The sequence below is a fragment of the Solea solea genome, chromosome 13, assembly GCF_958295425.1.
Source record: "Solea solea chromosome 13, fSolSol10.1, whole genome shotgun sequence".
NCBI classification, from domain to species: domain Eukaryota; kingdom Metazoa; phylum Chordata; class Actinopteri; order Pleuronectiformes; family Soleidae; genus Solea; species Solea solea.
This window is the reverse complement of record NC_081146.1, coordinates 24,708,613-24,729,812: the sequence shown is the minus strand read 5'-3', so window position 1 is coordinate 24,729,812 and position 21,200 is coordinate 24,708,613. Positions and strand designations below refer to the sequence as shown.

The following is a 21,200-nucleotide window of genomic DNA, read 5'->3' as shown; positions in this document are numbered from 1 at the left end:
TCGTCCAAAATGTGATAAAAATGTCATAGTATAGTATGTCGTCCGAAATTTGACAAAAACGTCATAGGTTAGTATGTCGTCCAAAATGTGACACAAAAGTCATACATTAGTATGTCGTCCAAAATGTGATAAAAACGTCATACTTTAGTATGTCGTCCAAAATGTGACAAAAAAGTCATAGTATAGTATGTCGTCCAAAATTTGCCAAAAAGTCATAGTATAGTAAGTCGTCCAAAATGTGACAAAAAACGTCATACTTTAGTATGTCGTCCAAAATGTGACAAAAAAGTCATAGTATAGTATGTCGTCCAAAATTTGACAAAAATGTCATAGTATAGTATGTCGTCCAAAATTTGACAAAAACGTCATAGGTTAGTATGTCGTCCAAAATGTGACACAAAAGTCATACATTAGTATGTCGTCCAAAATGTGATAAAAACGTCATACTTTAGTATGTCGTCCAAAATGTGACAAAAAAGTCATAGTATAGTATGTCGTCCAAAATTTGACAAAAAAGTCATAGTATAGTATGTCGTCCAAAATGTGATAAAAACGTCATAGGTTAGTATGTCATCCAAAATGTGACACAAAACGTCATACTTTAGTATGTCGTCCAAAATTTGACAAAAAAGTCATAGTATAGTATGTCGTCCAAAATATGACACAAAAGTCATAGTATAGTATGTCGTCCAAAATTTGACAAAAAAGTCATAGTATAGTTTGTCTTCCAAAATTTGACACAAAAGTCATAGTATAGTATGTCGTTCAAAATGTGACAAGAAAGTCATAGTATAGTATGTCGTCCAAAATGTGACAAAGAAGTCATAGTATAGTATGTCGTTCAAAATTTGACAAAAAAGTCATAGTATAGTATGTCTTCCAAAATTTGACACAAAAGTCATAGTATAGTATGTCGTCCAAAATTTGACAAAAAAGTCATAGTATAGTATGTCTTCCAAAATCTGACACAAAAGTCATAGTATAGTATGTCGTCCAAAATGTGACAAAAAAGTCATACTTAAGTATGTCGTCCAAAATGTTATAAAAAGTCATAGTATAGTATGTCGTCCAAAATGTGACAACAAAGTCATAGTATGTCGTCCAAAATATGACACAAAAGTCATAGTATAGTATGTCGTCCAAAATTTGATAAAAACGTCATAGGTTAGTATGTCGTCCAAAATATGACACAAAAGTCATAGTATAGTATGTCGTCCAAAATTTGACAAAAAAGTCATAGTATAGTATGTCGTCCAAAATGTGATAAAAATGTCATAGTATAGTATGTCGTCCGAAATTTGACAAAAACGTCATAGGTTAGTATGTCGTCCAAAATGTGACACAAAAGTCATACATTAGTATGTCGTCCAAAATGTGACACAAAACGTCATACTTTAGTATGTCGTCCAAAATTTGACAAAAAAGTCATAGTATAGTATGTCGTCCAAAATATGACACAAAAGTCATAGTATAGTATGTCGTCCAAAATTTGACAAAAAAGTCATAGTATAGTTTGTCTTCCAAAATTTGACACAAAAGTCATAGTATAGTATGTCGTTCAAAATGTGACACAAAAGTCATAGTATAGTATGTCGTCCAAAATGTGACAAAGAAGTCATAGTATAGTATGTCGTTCAAAATTTGACAAAAAAGTCATAGTATAGTATGTCTTCCAAAATTTGACACAAAAGTCATAGTATAGTATGTCGTCCAAAATTTGACAAAAAAGTCATAGTATAGTATGTCTTCCAAAATTTGACACAAAAGTCATAGTATAGTATGTCGTCCAAAATGTGACAAAAAAGTCATACTTAAGTATGTCGTCCAAAATGTTATAAAAAGTCATAGTATAGTATGTCGTCCAAAATGTGACAACAAAGTCATAGTATGTCGTCCAAAATATGACACAAAAGTCATAGTATAGTATGTCGTCCAAAATTTGATAAAAACGTCATAGGTTAGTATGTTGTCCGAAATTTGACAAAAACGTCATAGGTTAGTATGTCGTCCAAAATGTGACACAAAAGTCATACATTAGTATGTCGTCCAAAATGTGATAAAAAAGTCATAGTATAGTATGTCGTCCAAAATGTTATAAAAAGTCATAGTATAGTATGTCGTCCAAAATGTGACAACAAAGTCATAGTATGTCGTCCAAAATATGACACAAAAGTCATAGTATAGTATGTCGTCCAAAATTTGATAAAAACGTCATAGGTTAGTATGTTGTCCGAAATTTGACAAAAACGTCATAGGTTAGTATGTCGTCCAAAATGTGACACAAAAGTCATAGTATAGTATGTCGTCCAAAATTTGACAAAAAAGTCATAGTATAGTATGTCGTCCAAAATGTGATAAAAATGTCATAGTATAGTATGTTGTCCGAAATTTGACAAAAACGTCATAGGTTAGTATGTCGTCCAAAATGTGACACAAAAGTCATACATTAGTATGTCGTCCAAAATGTGATAAAAACGTCATACTTTAGTATGTCGTCCAAAATGTGACAAAAAAGTCATAGTATAGTATGTCGTCCAAAATTTGCCAAAAAGTCATAGTATAGTAAGTCGTCCAAAATGTGACAAAAAACGTCATACTTTAGTATGTCGTCCAAAATGTGACAAAAAAGTCATAGTATAGTATGTCGTCCAAAATTTGACAAAAAAGTCATAGTATAGTATGTCGTCCATAATTTGACAAAAATGTCATAGTATAGTATGTCGTCCAAAATATGACAAAAAAAGTCATAGTATAGTATGTCGTCCAAATTTGACAAAAAAGTCATAGTATAGTATGTCGTCCAAAATGTGACAAGAAAGTCATAGTATAGTATGTCTTCAAAATTTTCCAAAATAGTCATGGTTAAGTATGTCGTCCAAAATGTTATAAAAAGTCATAGTATAGTATGTCTTCCAAAATTTGACACAAAAGTCATAGTATAGTATGTCGTCCAAAATGTGACAAAAAAGTCATACTTAAGTATGTCGTCCAAAATGTTATAAAAAGTCATAGTATAGTATGTCGTCCAAAATGTGACAACAAAGTCATAGTATGTCGTCCAAAATATGACACAAAAGTCATAGTATAGTATGTCGTCCAAAATTTGATAAAAACGTCATAGGTTAGTATGTCGTCCAAAATATGACACAAAAGTCATAGTATAGTATGTCGTCCAAAATTTGACAAAAAAGTCATAGTATAGTATGTCGTCCAAAATGTGATAAAAATGTCATAGTATAGTATGTCGTCCGAAATTTGACAAAAACGTCATAGGTTAGTATGTCGTCCAAAATGTGACACAAAAGTCATACATTAGTATGTCGTCCAAAATGTGATAAAAACGTCATACTTTAGTATGTCGTCCAAAATGTGACAAAAAAGTCATAGTATAGTATGTCGTCCAAAATTTGCCAAAAAGTCATAGTATAGTAAGTCGTCCAAAATGTGACAAAAAACGTCATACTTTAGTATGTCGTCCAAAATGTGACAAAAAAGTCATAGTATAGTATGTCGTCCAAAATTTGACAAAAAAGTCATAGTATAGTATGTCGTCCATAATTTGACAAAAATGTCATAGTATAGTATGTCGTCCAAAATATGACAAAAAAAGTCATAGTATAGTATGTCGTCCAAATTTGACAAAAAAGTCATAGTATAGTATGTCGTCCAAAATGTGACAAGAAAGTCATAGTATAGTATGTCTTCAAAATTTTCCAAAATAGTCATGGTTAAGTATGTCGTCCAAAATGTTATAAAAAGTCATAGTATAGTATGTCGTCCAAAATGTGACAACAAAGTCATAGTATGTCGTCCAAAATATGACACAAAAGTCATAGTATAGTATGTCGTCCAAAATTTGACAAAAATGTCATAGTATAGTATGTCGTCCAAAATATGACAAAAAAAGTCATAGTATAGTATGTCGTCCAAATTTGACAAAAAAGTCAAAGTATAGTATGTCGTCCAAAATGTGACAAGAAAGTCATAGTATAGTATGTCTTCAAAATTTTCCAAAATAGTCATGGTTTAGTATGTTGCCAAAAATCAGACAAAAAAGTCTGTTTTTAGGCAAAATTGTATAGTAAGTCATAAAACCCTCATGTATTTGGTCATAAAAAGGCAGTATAGTAAATCATGAAAATCTTGATTATTTAGTAAAAAAAACATAGTATATTTAAAAAGTTATAGCATCATAAGTCTTAAAAAACTCAGGTCAAAAAAAGTCAGTTTAGTTAGTGATTAAAAAATGTTGTGCATTAAGCCAAAAAGGCATCGTACACTAGGTCATAAAAATCAGTACAGTAAAATATAAAACCCTTTTGTATTTAGCCAAAAAGTTTGTGTAGTAAATCATAAAAGGCTTAATATAAGTCATAAAAATCTTGTGTATTAAGTCAATTCAATTCAATTTTATTATTTAGGAACCAAATCACAACATCCATTATCTCAAGGCACTGTACATAGTAAGGCAGAAACATTTACAATGTTATAGCAAGCAGAGAAACCCAACAATTCACACAATAAGCAATGCCCATGGCTAAGTGGAAAGGGAACCTGGCTTATAACCAGAGGATTGCAGGTTGCCAGGTTGCCGGGTTGCGTTGTTCAGTGGCTGCCCCCTGCTCCTAATTCTAGGAAGGTTTCTAGTAGAGGATGGGTTAAATGCAGAGGAGGAATTTCCCTAAGGGGAGAAATAAAGTACAAAATACAAAAAAATTACAAATACAATGGAAGAAATCTCTGACAGAACCACAGGACAGACTCAAAAATGTGCGGCCATCTGCCTTGACCGGTTGGGGTGAAAGGAAATCTCAGGGAAAGAGGAGAGGTGAGTTACAGACAGAAGTACAGTTGTATCAAGTTTAGACAAGACCATTTGGACTACAATGTACAAAGCAGCAGCAGAGGTTGATAAAAAAAAAATACACATATGAACTTTAATTTTGGCACAATAATAATGGTGATGATATGAATCATAATAATAATAATAACAGTAGCCTCGAAACTGGATCTGGATCCTGCAGTCTGCAGGATGAGGACACAGAGAGAGAGATTGAAGACAGAAAGGGAAGACAGAAACTAGGGAGAGAAAGAACAAGGTTAATGACATACTGTATAATGAAGTCATATTCATACCCTGAGTGTGAGAGAGTGAGTGTGAGTGCACCACAGGAATTCCCCCTGCAGTCTCCGTCTATAGCAGCCGAACTAAGTGATGGTCCTCGTGGCGCTCGTGTGTTAGTAGTATATTATGGATATTAGGCATATTAGACCTTTCACTAGCGACAACAACCTTGCACGTTTCTTTACTTTTCTTCAGATCAGTGCAAGGCTAACAATCCTGGGATGGACAGACTTCGGAGGAAGAATCTACCTTTAAACCAGACGGAGACCTGAGTGTACGAACTTTATCTGATCTCCAAATCAGTCAAGAGCATTTTAACCACTTCTAAATGATTTTCGAAAGTTGCTGTCGTTAATAGAAGACGACAAACCAAAAATAACATAGTTTGTGTGGTGTGATGTTTTGCGTTGTACCTTTCTTATCTAAGCAGTTTGTCGTCCTGACTTACTGCAATTACTTTGCAACATGAATTGTATGAATTGACTCAAAACAAAGACATTGTGAAAGCAACAGTTGGACCGAATGAATGACCGAATGAATGTCTTCAACATGAATGTCAGCATCATGACAAGTTTAAGTCTAAATGTTGCCTATTACATCTTTAATATAAAATATGGATGAGCATTTGCACTTGCTAATAATGACTCTCTGTGGCTCACCTCTGCAGGACAAAGCCTCACAATGTGTCTGATATGCTGTAGGTAAATGAGACTTTTGAATAAAATTCTAATTCCTCCTTTGTGCAGAATTCTAGCGAATAGAACAAGGAACATGAATAATCTGCATGGCTGAAACTGAGCCAGGTGTTGCCTGTTGCATGAAAGTGAATGACCCAATATTATATTATTAATATTAGCTAGTGACAATTCCTCTGATTGAGAGTCGTTTAGAGGCTTTCTTGCGATTTATGGTGGGTGGCAACCACAACTATTGTAAAGAGCATCTAAAGTGACCATGTGGTCAGAAAGTTTTTCTCTAAGGTGTTTAGGGCCAAGTATAATGACCTCAGTTTTTTCTGAGTTTAAAAGTAGAAAGTTACAGGTCATCCAGGACTTAATGTCTCCGAGACAACCTGTCATTCAGATTTATTTAATCTGGCCTCATTGATAAATAAAGTTGTGTGTCATCAGCATAACAATAATAATAATGAAAGTGTATGTTGTGCAGTCTAATAATATTCCCTAAAGGAAGCATATACATGGTAAAAAAAAAGTAGTATAAAAAGTATATATATACACATATATATATATACATATATATACATATAAAGTATAGGTCCAAGCACTGAGCCCTGTGGAACGCCACAATTTATTTTTGTGTGCAATAAGGCATTGTAATGAACATGAACAAACTGGAATCTAACAGATAAGTATGATTTTAAACCAGCAGAGGACAGTACCTTAGAGTCTGCTGTAGTATGTCATAAAATGTCTTAACATCCATCCATTTTCTACTGCTTTATCCTCCACAGGAGGGTCATGGGGGTTGCTGTGCCAATCTCAGCTGATATAGGGCATTAGGCGGGGTCACACCCTGGAAAGTTTGCCAGTCCACATATAGTATAGTAGTCATAGTAAAGTAAGTCATAAGAACCATGTGTATGAAGATATTCATAGTCAGTATAGTAAGCCATAAAAAGTAAGTAAAAAAAAAAAAGATGGCTTTGTAAGTTTTAAATTATCTTGTGTCTCGAGTCTTAAAAAGTCATCATATAATAAGCCATGAAAAGACATCCAAGTAGAGTAATTTAAAAAAAAGTCTTGGTTATTAAGTCATAAGGAGTGCAGCAGCACCTGAGGAAAAGTTTCACAATAATCCAGTATAATCTGACTCTGCTTTAACCTCAGCCCTTCATCGACTTTCACCCACACTCACTACAGCTGCTGTGAATTAAAGCATCCACACACACACACACACACACAGGTGAAAACGACCCGCAGCTAATGACAGCCTCAGTCCACTGAGCAGAGTGAAAACATAACAAGAAGCTGAACGTGGCAGTGAAATGAGACTCTAAGACCAAAGTCGACATTTTTCTCTCAGAGAAAATCTGCTCCATCTGGTTATTACCTTCATTACTGTGAGAGCGATAAATAAGTCACAACTCCACCAACACCAACACCACAACAACAACAACAACAGCAAACTTCAGTCTGGCCTCTACGTCAAAACAATGCCATTCAACCCCCAGAACTGTCCGACATAAAGAGCCAGACGCTCACACATCATCATCATCATCATCATCATCATAAGCTTCCAGTGTTTATGAAGTGAAGTCTATTTACAGTTGAGCAAACGCAGCTGGCGTGATCAATAAGTCATGAGCTCGGGGGGAACAGCAGGTCATTAAGAGGAAGGCGAGGCCACAAAAACACAACACCGTATCCATTCTGCTTCTCCACGGGAGCCGTTAACGGCTCTCCAGGCTCCACAGCCGCTCGCTAAACTGGTCAGAAACACATTGAGCGTGTGGTTTGGAAATTAAACTTATGACCTGCAGCGCCGGGTCCCTCAGGTGGACACAGCGCGCAGACTTGCTGAGGGCAACGTCTGAACTTTCTGTGTTTCTCATGACGGCAGTGCATGGAACAGGGTTTCAGGGCTCAAAGAAGGCCGGATTTTATGCCACAGCGCCCTCGGGGGGTTCACTGCGGGAGCTGCACGACTGCACCAGGTGCTGGACGTGCTCTGAAGTGACGGATGTGGAATTTACCGCCGGTCGCAAAAAACCAGAGTGAAACATTCATGTTATAATGTGTCAGGTTCTGATGAGACGTCAGTGTGTTCCGGTCAGCACAGCGCTGCCACCTAGTGGATGCACAGCTCCTCTTTTGCAGTAAAAGAGGATGTTTAAAAACTCGCCTTACTTCACTTACATAATGTCAATAATATATAATGACATTATATGTTAATAATAACATATAATAACAATAGAATAATGTATTATTACTAACATAATATAACAAAATATGATAATACATATTTTCTACTTGTTGTACACTCTGTCATACTTTACTTTGAAATGTTTGCATCGTAGTATGTTATATATGTATTGTTTAAATCATTTGCGTCCTCAGATACTGGATTTTTAAAGTTTAAACTCACAGAATGTAAGAAGGATAACTAAAATGTTCTACTCCACTTTGAACATAACACCAAAGAAGAAAAAGAAAATATGTACAGTTTACTAATAGATACCCTTAAGAAAATAATATTTGAATATCTGAAAACACACTGTACTGATTATTATATTCTGTCTTTTAAAAAAAAAATGGATTACTATTATTATTAGTAGTCGTAGTAATATTTCTTGAGATACTCTGGGCTGAAATTTGCCAATTATAGGTGAACACCCACGTATGTTCCCATTAAATTATGTTAAGAATCTACTGATGATGTCACAAAAAAATCAAGAAATCTCTAATAAAAAACAAAAATTGCAAAACTTTGAAAATAACCATGACAAACTATTTGAAATCTTGTCTGAGTGACCAAGACATTTAGATCTGTAAATATCCGATGACACAATCTGGGTAGGCTTAAAAATCTGTCTAAACAAAGCCTGAGTTTCACGTGGATCTAATCCAGATTACAGCACTCGGTCGCACTTTAAATGTAATATGCTTTCAGTCCAATTTAAACAAGTTCACATGTGTATATATCTTCACAGATCAGGACGATGAATTTTGTCATGTTTATGTAAAATGGTAGGTAACATCATATACAGATCCAAAAAGTTCTTCTGGATCCAAGTGAATCAAACTGTAAAAAGGTCTGTGCTCTTTGAGTGATCCTGTTAACATTTAAAGATTTAATAGATTGGGGAAAAGCAACTTTTCAGTTGGGGTGAGTGATAATAGCTTCAAATTATATCACAAAAACAATATTTGTGACAGTATTTCTTGAAAATTTCCAAAATAAAAGTGTTTGTTTTGATATATAGTTGAAAACAATGGTGTAAAATTAAGTTTTAAATAAAGAAGTATACATAGGAAAGTCAGTATAACTTGATGTTGCTCTGCTTTAGTGTTTGTGGAAAAAAAACAAAATGGCTCCTCCCCCTCCTGCTCATCTGAGCATATTCCTAATCTGAGCATGAGCGACGCGTTCACTGGAGCATCTTCTCCATCCAATAAGTGACAGAGATAAAAGATCAGCTCGGGTGTATTTATTACCAGAGGCGAGAGGAACGTCAGTGTTTTAAAGGCTCTAATCACTTTTGCCTTGACTTGCAAAAACCATTAGTGCAGTATTTGATAACATCTGCAAATTCCCCTACGCAACCCAACACACACACACACACACACACACACCAACACTGTTAGCAGATTAGCTTCTCAGCGATTAATTAACACAATTACCTCTGTGTGTGCCAATCGGCGTCTTATCAACCTTTGCCAGGCCTTAAACTGTAAATTAATTAATACCAGCTCTCGTCGCTTCCTAATTGCCTCAGTTCCACCAGGAATTCTGGGAAAAATGCCCTTGTCAGCATCCTCAGATTTGTGCTCGCACTTGCAACGTGGCGCCGAGTTTCACCACTTCATTGACACACTGTGAAAACATGAGGCTCTCGTGGTGTTGAGATTTAAAAAAAGAGATAACTAACTGAAACTGAATTGTGTTTATAAAACTATAATGTGCTTAGTTTTCATCTTTGCAAATAAATTTCATACATAATCTTTATTATCACTTTTTGAATACACAGTATGACAAAAAACTAACTCTAAAACTAATAAAAACTAAACCAAAACTAAGCATTTATAAAAAAAAATGCAAACTAGCAAACCTGCTCTGAAAACAAATTAAACTAAACTAACAAAAAGTCAAAATGATATCAAAAATAAAACTAATGAAGCATCTGCGAAAAATGAAAATATGTGCTTATATGTGAATTGACTTGAATTCAGTGTATTTATCCAATCACACCATTTTTTGGACTTATTCACTTATTAAGTCTGAAGATACTTATGATAATTTGATTAGTTTCAAGTGCCATTTTCTTGCTGCACTAGCAGTAATTTTACCCTAATAGTGGTTATACTTTCTTGGTTTTTTTGTTTTGCAGTGTATTTTATGTGTGTGTTGAAATTGAAAAGAGGGTGTGGGGGGAAGAAAACGTGACGGAGAGAATTTAAGGTTTAAATGTGTGTTTTATTGTTTGTGGTCTTTGAGTTCAGGGAATCGGATTAAGCTCCTCCTCCTCCTCAGTCAGTCACTGTCAGAGAAAACACAAAGCACAAATTCATACAGAGCAAGAAATATTCTGAATTTATTCCTGCCTCTCTCTTTATATATATATATATATATATACACATATATATGTATATATACATGTATATATATATACATATATATAAGGTAGGAAGACTGACTGACTAACTGATTTGTAGGTAGGTAGATACATGACAGTTATAAAGCTCATATAATTTTGAATTGGTAAACAAATAAATCCCAATAGATAAATCCCAATAGATGCTTTAAATTAACAATTAAAAATTAAAGTTAATCAAGTCTTAACTTAACGGTTTGGAAAAATTTGGGCAGGGTCTGGGGCAGCCCAAGAGAACCATCATGTCATCATTGATTTGACTCACTTTTGGACCTACTGAGACTTGTTACAGCAGTGGAAGCGGACGTCGTTGAGCGTGGAGTCGTCCAGGGCGTACTGATAGTCCTCCATCTTGGTCTCGATGCCGCAGATTCCTCCGTCGGTGCAGTCCTCGCTCCAGTAGCCGTACTCGCCCCAGTCCATCCCGGGCCCCTCCAGGGTCGGGTTGGAGCTGCAGCGGAACTTGATGTTGTTGGCGGCCGTGTCGTCGCCAAAGAGGCCACGGTGGGGCTCCACGCGGATCTGGAAGGCGGTGAGGACGCCGGTGGGGCAGTACTGAGGGTGAGACCATTCACCGAAACTGGACACAGGAGAGAGAAGACTTTCAGAAAATAACATTCAGGATTTTAATCTCAGGAAAGGCAAAAGGTGGATGGAGCAAGCCAAAATTAAGTTGCACTAAATTTCACAAAACTTGGTGGGAACTTGTTATAGCCCAAGACGAACAAAAAAGTCAATTGGGACCACGGCCTCAACCCAACAGGAAGTGGGCCATTTTGAATTTGGCGTCCATCGTGGCGATTTGCACGCTTCGGAAATGAACAAACTAGTCTCAGCACGTTTAGCGTACCAACATAAAAAAAAAGCGGCAATTTGAACTGGACACATCAAAGACGGAAGGTTTTGCGTGACCACGGCAACCATCGGAAAATTTGCGAATTTCAACCATTCGTCACGAAACAGGAAGTTCCCTATAACTTCGCCATACATACATTAGTGGTCATAAATAGAGGCTACAACCTGCGTGACAGTCAGAGAACCCTTCAGTTTCCTGTAGCTGAGTCAGGTTCAGGTCACAGGACATATATCAGGTTGGGAGAAGACATTGTGGCCCGATCTGCATTCTAACATTCAAACCTGGCAGAAACTATATATTATTTTCTCCTCTCAACATCACGGAGGAGCTGCCAATCTCCTGCTTCCCGCTGCTTTCAAACTACCTCATTTATTTCTAATCAAATTCATATTTAACCAACACACACAGCGCAGCCAGGTTTGGTCCCAGTGAGATCGATGATCCTTCATGAAAGTGATCTGGCAGCACAAACAGCAAACAGCTGAATATTCAACGACCTGGACAATAAAAACCTTTTCAGTGTGGCACAGCGTCTCGCAAACGGGGTGAAGGAAATGCTTTCCGATGTGTTCATTACTGTCCAACATTTGATTCCTCGCTCACTGTAATATTCTGGTTTCAAATAAAAACCTCATGTGGAAGAATAAAAAACACATGCTGATGCGCCACACAAGCAAAACCAAGCGTCTTCATATCCTGGATGTTCCTTTAAATTCTATACATTTCATTATTGCTAATAAAATGTATTCAAAAGGTGCGACTTTATAGTAAAACACATCTCTGTTTTATTTGTATGATATTTTTCCTCTAATATTTATTTGTTTTGCGCTCAATGAAATGAAATGAAATGAAATTAAAATGATGTGCAACTAATTCAGCGGTTAACAACATCGTGTAATAAGAAATATATTTTCACGTTACCATGAATGCTACAGTTACACAAACAAGACAAACGCCTTTGTCGACAAAAAAAGACATACTTTACAGTGGGATAGCTGTAGGTAGGTTGGTAGGTAGGCTGACTGACTGGACTGACTGTCTGATTTGCAGGTTAGTTGGGCAATTCTAAAGTTACCAACATTTTAAACTAGATTACAAATAAAGAAAGGGGAAAAAAACAGTCAATTGGATTTATTAATGCTTACAGCTGATCAATAAAGCACTTGTAAATAACTAATGAAGCCATTATTACCACCTTTAATCAGGACTTTAACAGGAGTCTACCTACTAGCCAGTGTGAGACTCAACGTAGTAGAGGAAGCTTCGTTCCTCGTCCTGGGAGCAGATGAGGCGGACCCCGTTGAGGGCGGTGTCGTCTGAACCGTACTGTTTTGACTCCACCTGAAGAAACAGAGAACAGTTCCCAGAGGCGGAAAAAACTCAAGTCAAAGCAGGGCTGTTGTTTTTTATCTAATCACTGGGGAATGCAGGTTGGTTCTTTATTTTCTTGGTTCTGAGAACGTGCTGTGCAATCTGCATGCAGAGGTAAACACGGGGAAAGAGTTTGTTTATACTCAAATTCCCAAGAATATTAAAATTGTATAAGACAGATTCACAGTTTCCTAACACCACACGCCTCAAAACACGCTCATATTTATATTAAAAAATAGTTTGTGGTCACTGTAACTCTTCCTCAAAAATTCTTTTCTAAGGGAAGCTGTGTCCCAATATGAATCTTACTCGTCACTTCATGTCAAATCAAGTTTATTTCAGAAGCAGGGAATGTGTTTTTCTTCATGTTTCCCGAGCTTTGAGCTCACACTGAGAACTGAAAGAATGAATCGTGTCTTCCATTCACTGCATGCAATCAAGGCGCCTTTTTTCACAGCCAGCGAGACAAGAAGGAACAAATACACCGACCGAAATCTATTTTCATGCAGATTTGTGCTTTCAACTTGCTCCATACGGAATTCTGCGTCTTTGTTTTCAAGCCCTTTTATGTCTGAACTAAATTATGCCTGTGTGAATCTACACGGAGAACAGGAAGCGGGCACACGTCATCTGTTTCTTATTTTATCTACGGGATGAGACGCCACCGTTGTGTCAGGGCTGAAAGTCAGACACGACAAGAGAGAATATGCGATAGAACAATAATGGGAAATGTAAAGTAATAAAGTCAATGTTAAAGGAAAATAGCAAGAGATCATGTACATAAATAAGTTAAATAGACTTGGAATGCTGAAAGGGGACACGTCGCCACCTTGAGCTTTATACTGGAACAAGCTGCAGTACATAACTTTTGGTGGTATATATATATGTATACCACCAAAAGTTACGTACTATATATGAAAATATATATATATATTAAATGTTATATATTAAAATGTTATTATTCTGCCTCTGCGAGCAAATATAAACAATAGACAGAGATAAAGAGACGGAGTGAATTTAATGAAAGAAGTCGCATAAAATAAATAATTAAATAGAGAAAAAAATAGATACAATATTTATATTTATATAATTAATTTAAAGAAAAATTAAACAAATACATACACACAGGAATAGAAAAATTATATATCTATATAATTATATATATGTAATTATATATATATAAAGACAAACTGACAGAGAGAATGTATATACAGACAGACAAAGAAAGAAAGAAAGAAAGAAAGAAAGAAAAGCTGTGGTCTTAACATAAAACAAATCACTTCCTGTGTGTGTAGTAAAAGTTACGCACCGCAGCTTTAATTTTGGACAAATCTGTTAAGAAAGATATTTTTCTTGTATTTCTCTGGCCTGACTAGGTTTATATTAGACTAAGGAGGTTTATATTGGTTGGAAGACGTCGGTGTCTTTACCCTGAGACTGAATCCGACAGCAAAGAAGTTTTCGGGACACATCTCTGGCCAGGTCCAGTTTCCAAACTTCTCTCCATTGTTGACAAAGAGCATGGATCTGTGCTCTCTGCTGTTGAAGGCCGTACCAGCTCTCTGCAGAGGAGTCGCCAACTTGTCCTCACACAACCCAGCGGACAACACGGCCAGCGCGGCCACGGCTACAAACAGACTTGTCATAATGAGAATGTCACCTGCCGAATTAGCAAGTACGGCCGTGTGTCCAGATTCGGAGCCTTTATATCGTATCCCCGGCGAGTACAAAACCCAACGCTGGTATCAGCGTGAATCATTTACTGCCGTGGGACTCACCAGCTGGTGTTTAACGAAAGGAAAGGGTTTTCCTCACTTTTACTCAGTGGGTCTCTGCTGAAATGCTGCAGATCTCAGGAGCAGCAAATGTTCTGAAGTCAATTTTTCTGTAATAATATTGTACAAAAAAAATCACTGAAACTAACCAGGACAAAAACTGCTCTTATACTTTTTGGCAAACCACGAGAAACATTATCCGCCATGTCATAGATCGACATTTTGAACATTTCTGAACTAAATCTGAACTGGAGGTGGAAGAGTTCATCGTGACATGAAATATGATCGCAAGTCTGAGATTCTAAAAACTCTTTAGACAAGGAGAGAGATCCGAACCGAGGTTAATATGGGTCTGGCATTTTTGCAACAAAGAGTTCTCCAAGCCCAAAAGTGAGACTGCCTAAGTAACTTGATCATACTTTGTTTCACGTCTATTTTCTTTGGTGAACAGGTGGAATAAAATAAAAAATGAAACTTAAGTTACTGCATTTGAAAAGCAACGTGTATAAAATCCCTATGATGTTTGTATCTGCATCTTTATCATTCACTCACCTGCAGGTGACTGGCACACAACCAGCAAACCAATCGGTCAGCCAACCAATCAACCAAACAACTAATCACCAAACCAACCAACCACCCAAACAATCAACCAACCAAGCAAACAGTCAACCAACCACCGAACCAAACAACCACCCAAGCAAGCAAGCAACCAACCAACCAACCCACCAAACAAACAATCAACCAACCAAGCAAACAGTCAACCAACCACCCAAGCAAGCAAGCAACCAACCAAACAATCAACCAACCAATCAATCAAAGCAATCAACCAACCACCCTAAAAATCAACCAACCAACCAACCAACCAAACAAACTTTACATAAGCAGCATCGATAAGGTGGATGAAGTAAATTAATTATACAAAATAAAGTATAGATAAAATAAATAATAATTGTTTGAGTAAACTTTGTTGAGGTAGGTTTTTTTGTATCAGGTTCTGTTCCTTCTTTGATACATAAGAATTGCATGGACTAACTTATAGAAAGTTAAATCATTGCATCTCCTTCAAGGCTCACGGTCAAACCGGGATCATTTTTGAAGAAGTAATTTATTCATGAAAAAATAGTAAATAACTAGTAAATAATGGCTCTTTAAGTGTGAATCAAAACAACAAACCTGGTATGTGGTAATTAAGTAGATTCATTACATATATAATATGAAATTATAACACCTTAATTAATAAATACTATGAAAAATATTTGGTAAATTGTGTAAAACCTGTAGGTGACTGCTGAATTCTTCTTGTATTATGTAATAATGTGAGTTTTTGAAGGACACCGTGACATTTTAATCCTCAGTTTACCAAAATGATAAAAGAGGCCAGTGACAGAGCAACAGCTTGTCACGTTCCCACAGTTTACGGCATGAAAAACTGACTGAAGGACATTTTATTATTGAAAATGGGGAGTTTTTGTGTAACAACAACAACAATAACAATAATAATAGAAAAATTAAAAATACAAGTTATTTTTATTATCATTGGGAATGCCGAGTCAGCAGCAACTCTGCTGATGCTCTTATTGTATTTCATATCTGTCAATATTTGTTGTGATGCTGTGTCAGCGTTTCTTTGCATTCCCATCTGCGTTTTCTGCACATTATTACTATTGTTGTTGTTATTATAAAAGAAGAAGAAGAACAGAACTTTCAGGATTTATGTGGACAAAGTCTTTGGGACAGGATTAAACACTTGAGGGCTTGAAAATGTAATAATACACAAACTACGAAAGGAAATAATACTGCATTTGTTTATTAAAGATATAGAAGATATCATTTAAAGAAGCACTACGCATTGTATAAATAAACTTAAATAAATAACATTGGTGGGTGAAAGGTGGAGTCACACCCTGGACAGGTCGCCAGGTCATCGCATAACAAACAGAGGCCAGAGTGTCCGATTAACCGCTGCATGTTTTTGGACTGTGGGAGGAAACCAGAGAAACCGGAGAAAACCCACAAGCACACAGGGAGAACATGGAAACTCTACACAGAAAGGCCCACGGATCTGAACCCGTGAACCTTCTTGCTGTGAGGCAACAGTGTTAGCCACTGTGAGCAGGACTGTAGCTAAACAAGCTCCGTGTTTGTCGTTAAACTTTCACCCAAAATGATAAAAATGTCACTTCTCCCCTTGTTTGTTAATCAAGTGTTTGTGTTAATATTCTGAACAAAATACTGATGATATTCAGCTGCTTTGGTCCTCACTAAAGCGTGTACTTGTATTTATGTCTTTGTGAGGTCCACAAAACGTACAAACCTGTCTTTGTGGGGACAGTTTGTCCGGGTCCCACAACTTAAAAGGGCTATTCAGGGTTAAGAACTGGTTTTAGGTTAAGGGTTAGGGTTAAGCACGTAGTTGTGATGGTTAAGGTTAGGGTAAGGGAGCAGTGTGTGTTTGTGCGTTCAGCTTCCCCAGTGAACACACCCCCATGATTTGAAATACTAACTTTTAAACAACTGTTCGAAGGGTTTTTCCTTCGGGGGGGGGAGAAAGTTATATTCTCCATCAGATCACATCTGCTCCCATTAAAGCATTCGCACCAAAATCTAGAAGTCCGAAAGATACGACGCTGTTTGTTCCTGTCGGCCAACTGGGCTGAAGTCAAACCTGGAAAACAAAGGAGACAACGTCATAAAATGGCCGTTCAACCCAAGATGGTGGACTTCCTGTTGGGTTTGGATCATGGTCATAATGCATTTTTTTTCTTCATCCCGACCTCCTACACAATGTGCATCAATTTTTGTGCATGTACAATAATTTTGCAGACTTATTGGCCCCTCCCACTTCCATTTCATGACGTTGCAACCTGTCACAAAAACAGTCTTTTTTTTCATTTTTCCTGATAAATAAAATAAACAAATAAAACATCACTGTCACTGAGGTCCACACACCTTTGTTTCCACCAGTAGTAAACTCCTCCGCCGACAGCTACGGTGAAGCCAACGAAGAAGGAGATGGTGCCCAGCACCACCTTCAGGTATTTAGCATCCAGTGCAAACGTGTCTGTGAGAGACAACATTCACAGTGTCATCTTTGGTGCAGGAGTGTGAGTGGTTTACAAACTTAATTTTGCATCTGTAATACATAGTGGCACAATATGGCAGCCTCTGTAAAGCAAGGCTCTTGCCTTAAGTACATATGAAAGTCTACAAAAACCAAAGTTTTTTAATTTCTGCCCATAAATCCTCAAATGCACTGGGCCTTTAAATGAATAAAAAGACAGCGCCTTTTACTCCTCACATTGTTCTGAATTTCAGCGCTTGTGCCTTTCGCTTTCCCACAGTGTCAGAGCTCCTCACGCTCACAAAACTCACATGACAACACAGCTGACAAACCCAGCCATTGTTCCTTCTACGCCACTCTTCAATATTCTGTCACTCAACACTGAGCAGGGTAGCACTTGTGGCATGTTTGGACTGAAAAGCAGCAGCCGTGCATTTGAAAAATGAAGGCAAACTAACGCGGGCTGGAAAACGCGAGCAGGCAGGCGCGGGATTCAAGGAGAGCAGCTGGAACACTGTGGTTACTGCGGTGGTGAGGAGGAGGAGCTGGATGGCTGGTATGAAGACTAATGAGGGAACGAGGAGCAGGTGAGCAGGTGTGAGTGGAGAACAGACAAATGCCGAGTGGCCGGGAGGACAAAAGATTTTGAAAGAATCCCAGAGAAACGCAGCTGTCATTCACCTCCAAAGCTCGGTGGTAGATCCTGGGAGTAGCAACATCTGGTCCCCTCTCGGTTTCCCTCTCCCCATCACAAAAAAAAATTGTAATAAAGTCACTATGATCACACTCGGAGATGAATAATCAAGCAAACGTTTAAGACGTTTAATAGCATCCAACCCCGATTTATAGCTATATTATAAATAATCCCCACATGACCATCCATATAATGCCACAACATGAGCTGTCAATCTCTCCCAATCTTTTTCATCAACCCCGTATCACATAGACACAGCATTGTATTCCAGTAAATGCTGAGCTTTAATCTTTAAAGTGATCGTTTGGTTGTTTTTGTGTGGTTTTATGGAGGAGCTGAGACATGTTCAGAAATGCCTGAGCTGTGCACGCCCCCTGCTGGCCCTTTTTAGCCACTTAAACATAGGCTTGCCTTCTTTAAACTACTCCTGCCTATGTCTAAGACGTCTCAAGAACATGTCAGAGAGCTGATCATAGAGCTTGTCAGCCTTTTCTGACTGGGAAATTAAGTTTGTAAACCGCTCACTCTCCTGCACCAAAGTCCATAGAGAAAATCACTGTTTTTAGCTCACAGAAACTAAAGGGTTCCTATTCAACTGCTGCCTTGTTTGGTTAGATTGTATCACTCTGGCAAATCTTAACAAAGCAGTAAATATACCAGTCACAGATTAACTCATTTGAACTTACTGATGGAGGCACCAGTGGATCAACGAGTCTGTGATGTAAAATTGCTGATTGTCTCTACGGGATTTGGTGCAGGGGAGAGAGCGGTTTACAAACTTGAGTTTCCAGTCAAAAATGTGGACTGATTAACTGTGGGATGTGGTAAATGGGTATTTTCGTACCCCAGTCCACCTCCATGCTCTCTGTCAGGCTGCTGTGGTCCACCCTACAGGTCACACGCTCCCCTCTCTTCGGTGTCAGCTCCAGGTACGCGTGCAGCTGGAAGGTCCAGTCCTCGTTGGCCAGGACGTCTGTGAAGGACACGTCGGTGGTGATCTCCGTCCCGTCCCTCAGCCAAGTCACCTCCACGTCTTGAGGGTAGAACCCCATAACACTGCACTCGATTACTGTTCGCTCTCCGTAGTCAACCGGCTTGGTCTGGTGGACCCTAACTGTTGGCGGCACTTCAGTGTCGAGACAATAAGAGCAAAAGATTAAGCAATTTAAGCGCACTTTTGCAAAAGTAGAAAACAGGGAACCTCACCTTGCCTTTCCAGCGTGCTCCTTCTGAACAGTCTTGCGTTGTATCTGCAAAGAGTCTCCACTTCAGCACGTCTTAAGGCCATTTTCCAGGCCTGCTTGTTGTAATGTTTTGCAGCTCTTATGCCGTTTTCATCAAAGCCGACATATTTCCCAATCCGAGAGTCATACATGTTCTCAAGCTTCTTGTTGACTATGTTTTTCACAAAGTAGACCATGTCGGCGATGTCCTCACCATACTCGCAGTCGCCTATCATCTGATCCACGACTCTTAGAGTAAGACCTGTAAAAGAAATGTTTTATTTTTGCTGAAGAAAAGCTTTGTTCTGCTAGGAAATATTTGGCAAAGCTTGATCTTCAGCTGGTAACCATGGCTACTATGACTAGCCTGAGATACCTTTAGGTTCATCAATGCAGTCAACTCCAGTTGGCGTCATTCCCAAATGGAAGGCACCAATAGCAGCATATAGCTGGCTAGTGTTAGTTCTGGTTAGCTAACACTAGCCAGCTAGGTGTTAGCTCTGATTAGCTAACACTAGCCAGCTATGTGTTAGCTCTGAATAGCTAACACTAGCCAGCTATGTGTTAGTAGCCTTCAAAAACCAGGTAAGACGGAGTATTGAGAGTGATTTATATTTCTTATTAATCTAAATTGTTGTTAGAAAATACGGAAGCGCATTGCATTCACTTGAAAAAAACATTTTGTTTGTTATTCGAAGTAATTATTTCTGTTTTTCGGAGTAATTTATTTTTTTCAGAGTAATTATTTTCATGGTTGGTTTTTTCAGAGTAATTTTTTTCCTGATTTACTGAATCATTTTTTGTCAAAGGCACCCGAGGACTTCGCGGATGTTCAGAAGGAAAGCTCATTCAGATCTGTTAGACATATCAATGTTTCTCCAGGATCTACGTGATGACTCAAGAGACGATCAGGACACTGTTGAAAATATGGGAGTCACTTGCAGGTTGGAGGTTCTCGCGAGAGTTCTCAATAATTTAGGAAAGAAATTACTCTGAAAAAACAGGAAACAAAATTAGTGTAAAATATTCAAAAAGTGAGTTTTGTTTTGTTATTTCAAATGAATGCAATGCACTTCCGTGAGGAAATCACCAGCTTCTCACTCAAGCTTCTCTGAGGAAGCATGGGTTAATTTACAGAGGCACAAATGAGCCAGGTTAAGATGAAACGCGATGAAAATTGTGACATAGCATGTTGGACGTCTGAAAAATAGTGATAGATTTATTTCCGAAAAGTGCAAGTTATGATATAATATTTGAATAAAAGTGAGTAAGTAAAAAAAAATGAGTAAGAGTACAAGAGGAAACCTACCTGTTGGTGCAGTGAACAACAGAACAGCAGTGACTGCGAGACTGTACAGAAAATAAAGTCCCATCGTTATTTCAACACTGAAAACTATAGAGTAAAATTAGACGTAAAATTAAACCTATTCAAGCTCCGACATAAAGTATATCCGTGTGTCTTTGAGAAGTTAATGTTGTAAACATTCTGGCATGAGCTCTGATGAACAGGTTTTTCAGGTTTAATCAAACCTGATCAAGTTCATAACTGGAGCTCTGGCAGCAGTTCTTTGCAGAGACAAAAACAAAGATGACGTCAGTCCGGTACTGTGTTTTCGTGCGATGGCAGGCACTCAAACCACCACCACTTCTCTAAAATAACGTGTCAATCAGCATTTGTTCCCTCTGCTCTGTAATCTGAGCAGTTACAGGATTAATCCTGTAGATATGTACTTTTACTGCGAAAAAAAATCAAAGCTGTTTTG

The 21,200-nt window shown here is 37.7% G+C and overlaps 2 protein-coding genes across 2 annotated transcripts; both read right to left on the bottom strand.

The window, feature by feature from the left end:
- Nucleotides 1-10,258: 10,258 nt before the first annotated feature.
- LOC131471568 (vitelline membrane outer layer protein 1 homolog) lies at nucleotides 10,259-14,375 on the bottom strand. The gene is made up of 4 exons (XM_058648179.1): nucleotides 14,115-14,375; nucleotides 12,542-12,654; nucleotides 10,723-11,037; nucleotides 10,259-10,343 (listed from the first exon to the last, which is right to left on the bottom strand). The coding sequence occupies exons 1-3, from the start codon at nucleotides 14,328-14,330 to the stop codon at nucleotides 10,731-10,733; spliced, it is 636 nt and encodes a 211-aa protein (XP_058504162.1). The 5' UTR covers nucleotides 14,331-14,375; the 3' UTR covers nucleotides 10,259-10,343; nucleotides 10,723-10,730.
- A 1,873-nt stretch (nucleotides 14,376-16,248) lies between these two features.
- Nucleotides 16,249-20,861, bottom strand: LOC131471220 (H-2 class II histocompatibility antigen, E-S beta chain-like). The gene is made up of 5 exons (XM_058647633.1): nucleotides 20,747-20,861; nucleotides 19,421-19,699; nucleotides 19,059-19,340; nucleotides 17,409-17,520; nucleotides 16,249-17,124 (listed from the first exon to the last, which is right to left on the bottom strand). Exons 1-5 carry the CDS (start codon nucleotides 20,808-20,810, stop codon nucleotides 17,064-17,066), a joined length of 798 nt encoding a protein of 265 aa, XP_058503616.1. The 5' UTR covers nucleotides 20,811-20,861; the 3' UTR covers nucleotides 16,249-17,063.
- Nucleotides 20,862-21,200: the final 339 nt, after the last annotated feature.

What these genes read in the sequence shown, in the direction of transcription:
- LOC131471220 (XM_058647633.1), bottom strand. Translation starts at nt 20,810, where the DNA reads ATGGGACTTTATTTTCTGTACAGTCTCGCAGTCACTGCTGTTCTGTTG. An exon ending in GTTGTTCACTGCACCAACAG is followed by an intron (nt 19,700 to 20,746) that starts GTAGGTTTCCTC and finishes TTTCTTTTACAG; the next exon opens with GTCTTACTCTAAGAGTCGTG. An exon ending in GAGCACGCTGGAAAGGCAAG is followed by an intron (nt 19,341 to 19,420) that starts GTGAGGTTCCCT and finishes TCGACACTGAAG; the next exon opens with TGCCGCCAACAGTTAGGGTC.
- LOC131471568 (XM_058648179.1), bottom strand. Translation starts at nt 14,330, where the DNA reads ATGACAAGTCTGTTTGTAGCCGTGGCCGCGCTGGCCGTGTTGTCCGCT. An exon ending in CTGTCGGATTCAGTCTCAGG is followed by an intron (nt 12,655 to 14,114) that starts GTAAAGACACCG and finishes CTGTTTCTTCAG; the next exon opens with GTGGAGTCAAAACAGTACGG. An exon ending in GTTGAGTCTCACACTGGCTA is followed by an intron (nt 11,038 to 12,541) that starts GTAGGTAGACTC and finishes TCCTGTGTCCAG; the next exon opens with TTTCGGTGAATGGTCTCACC.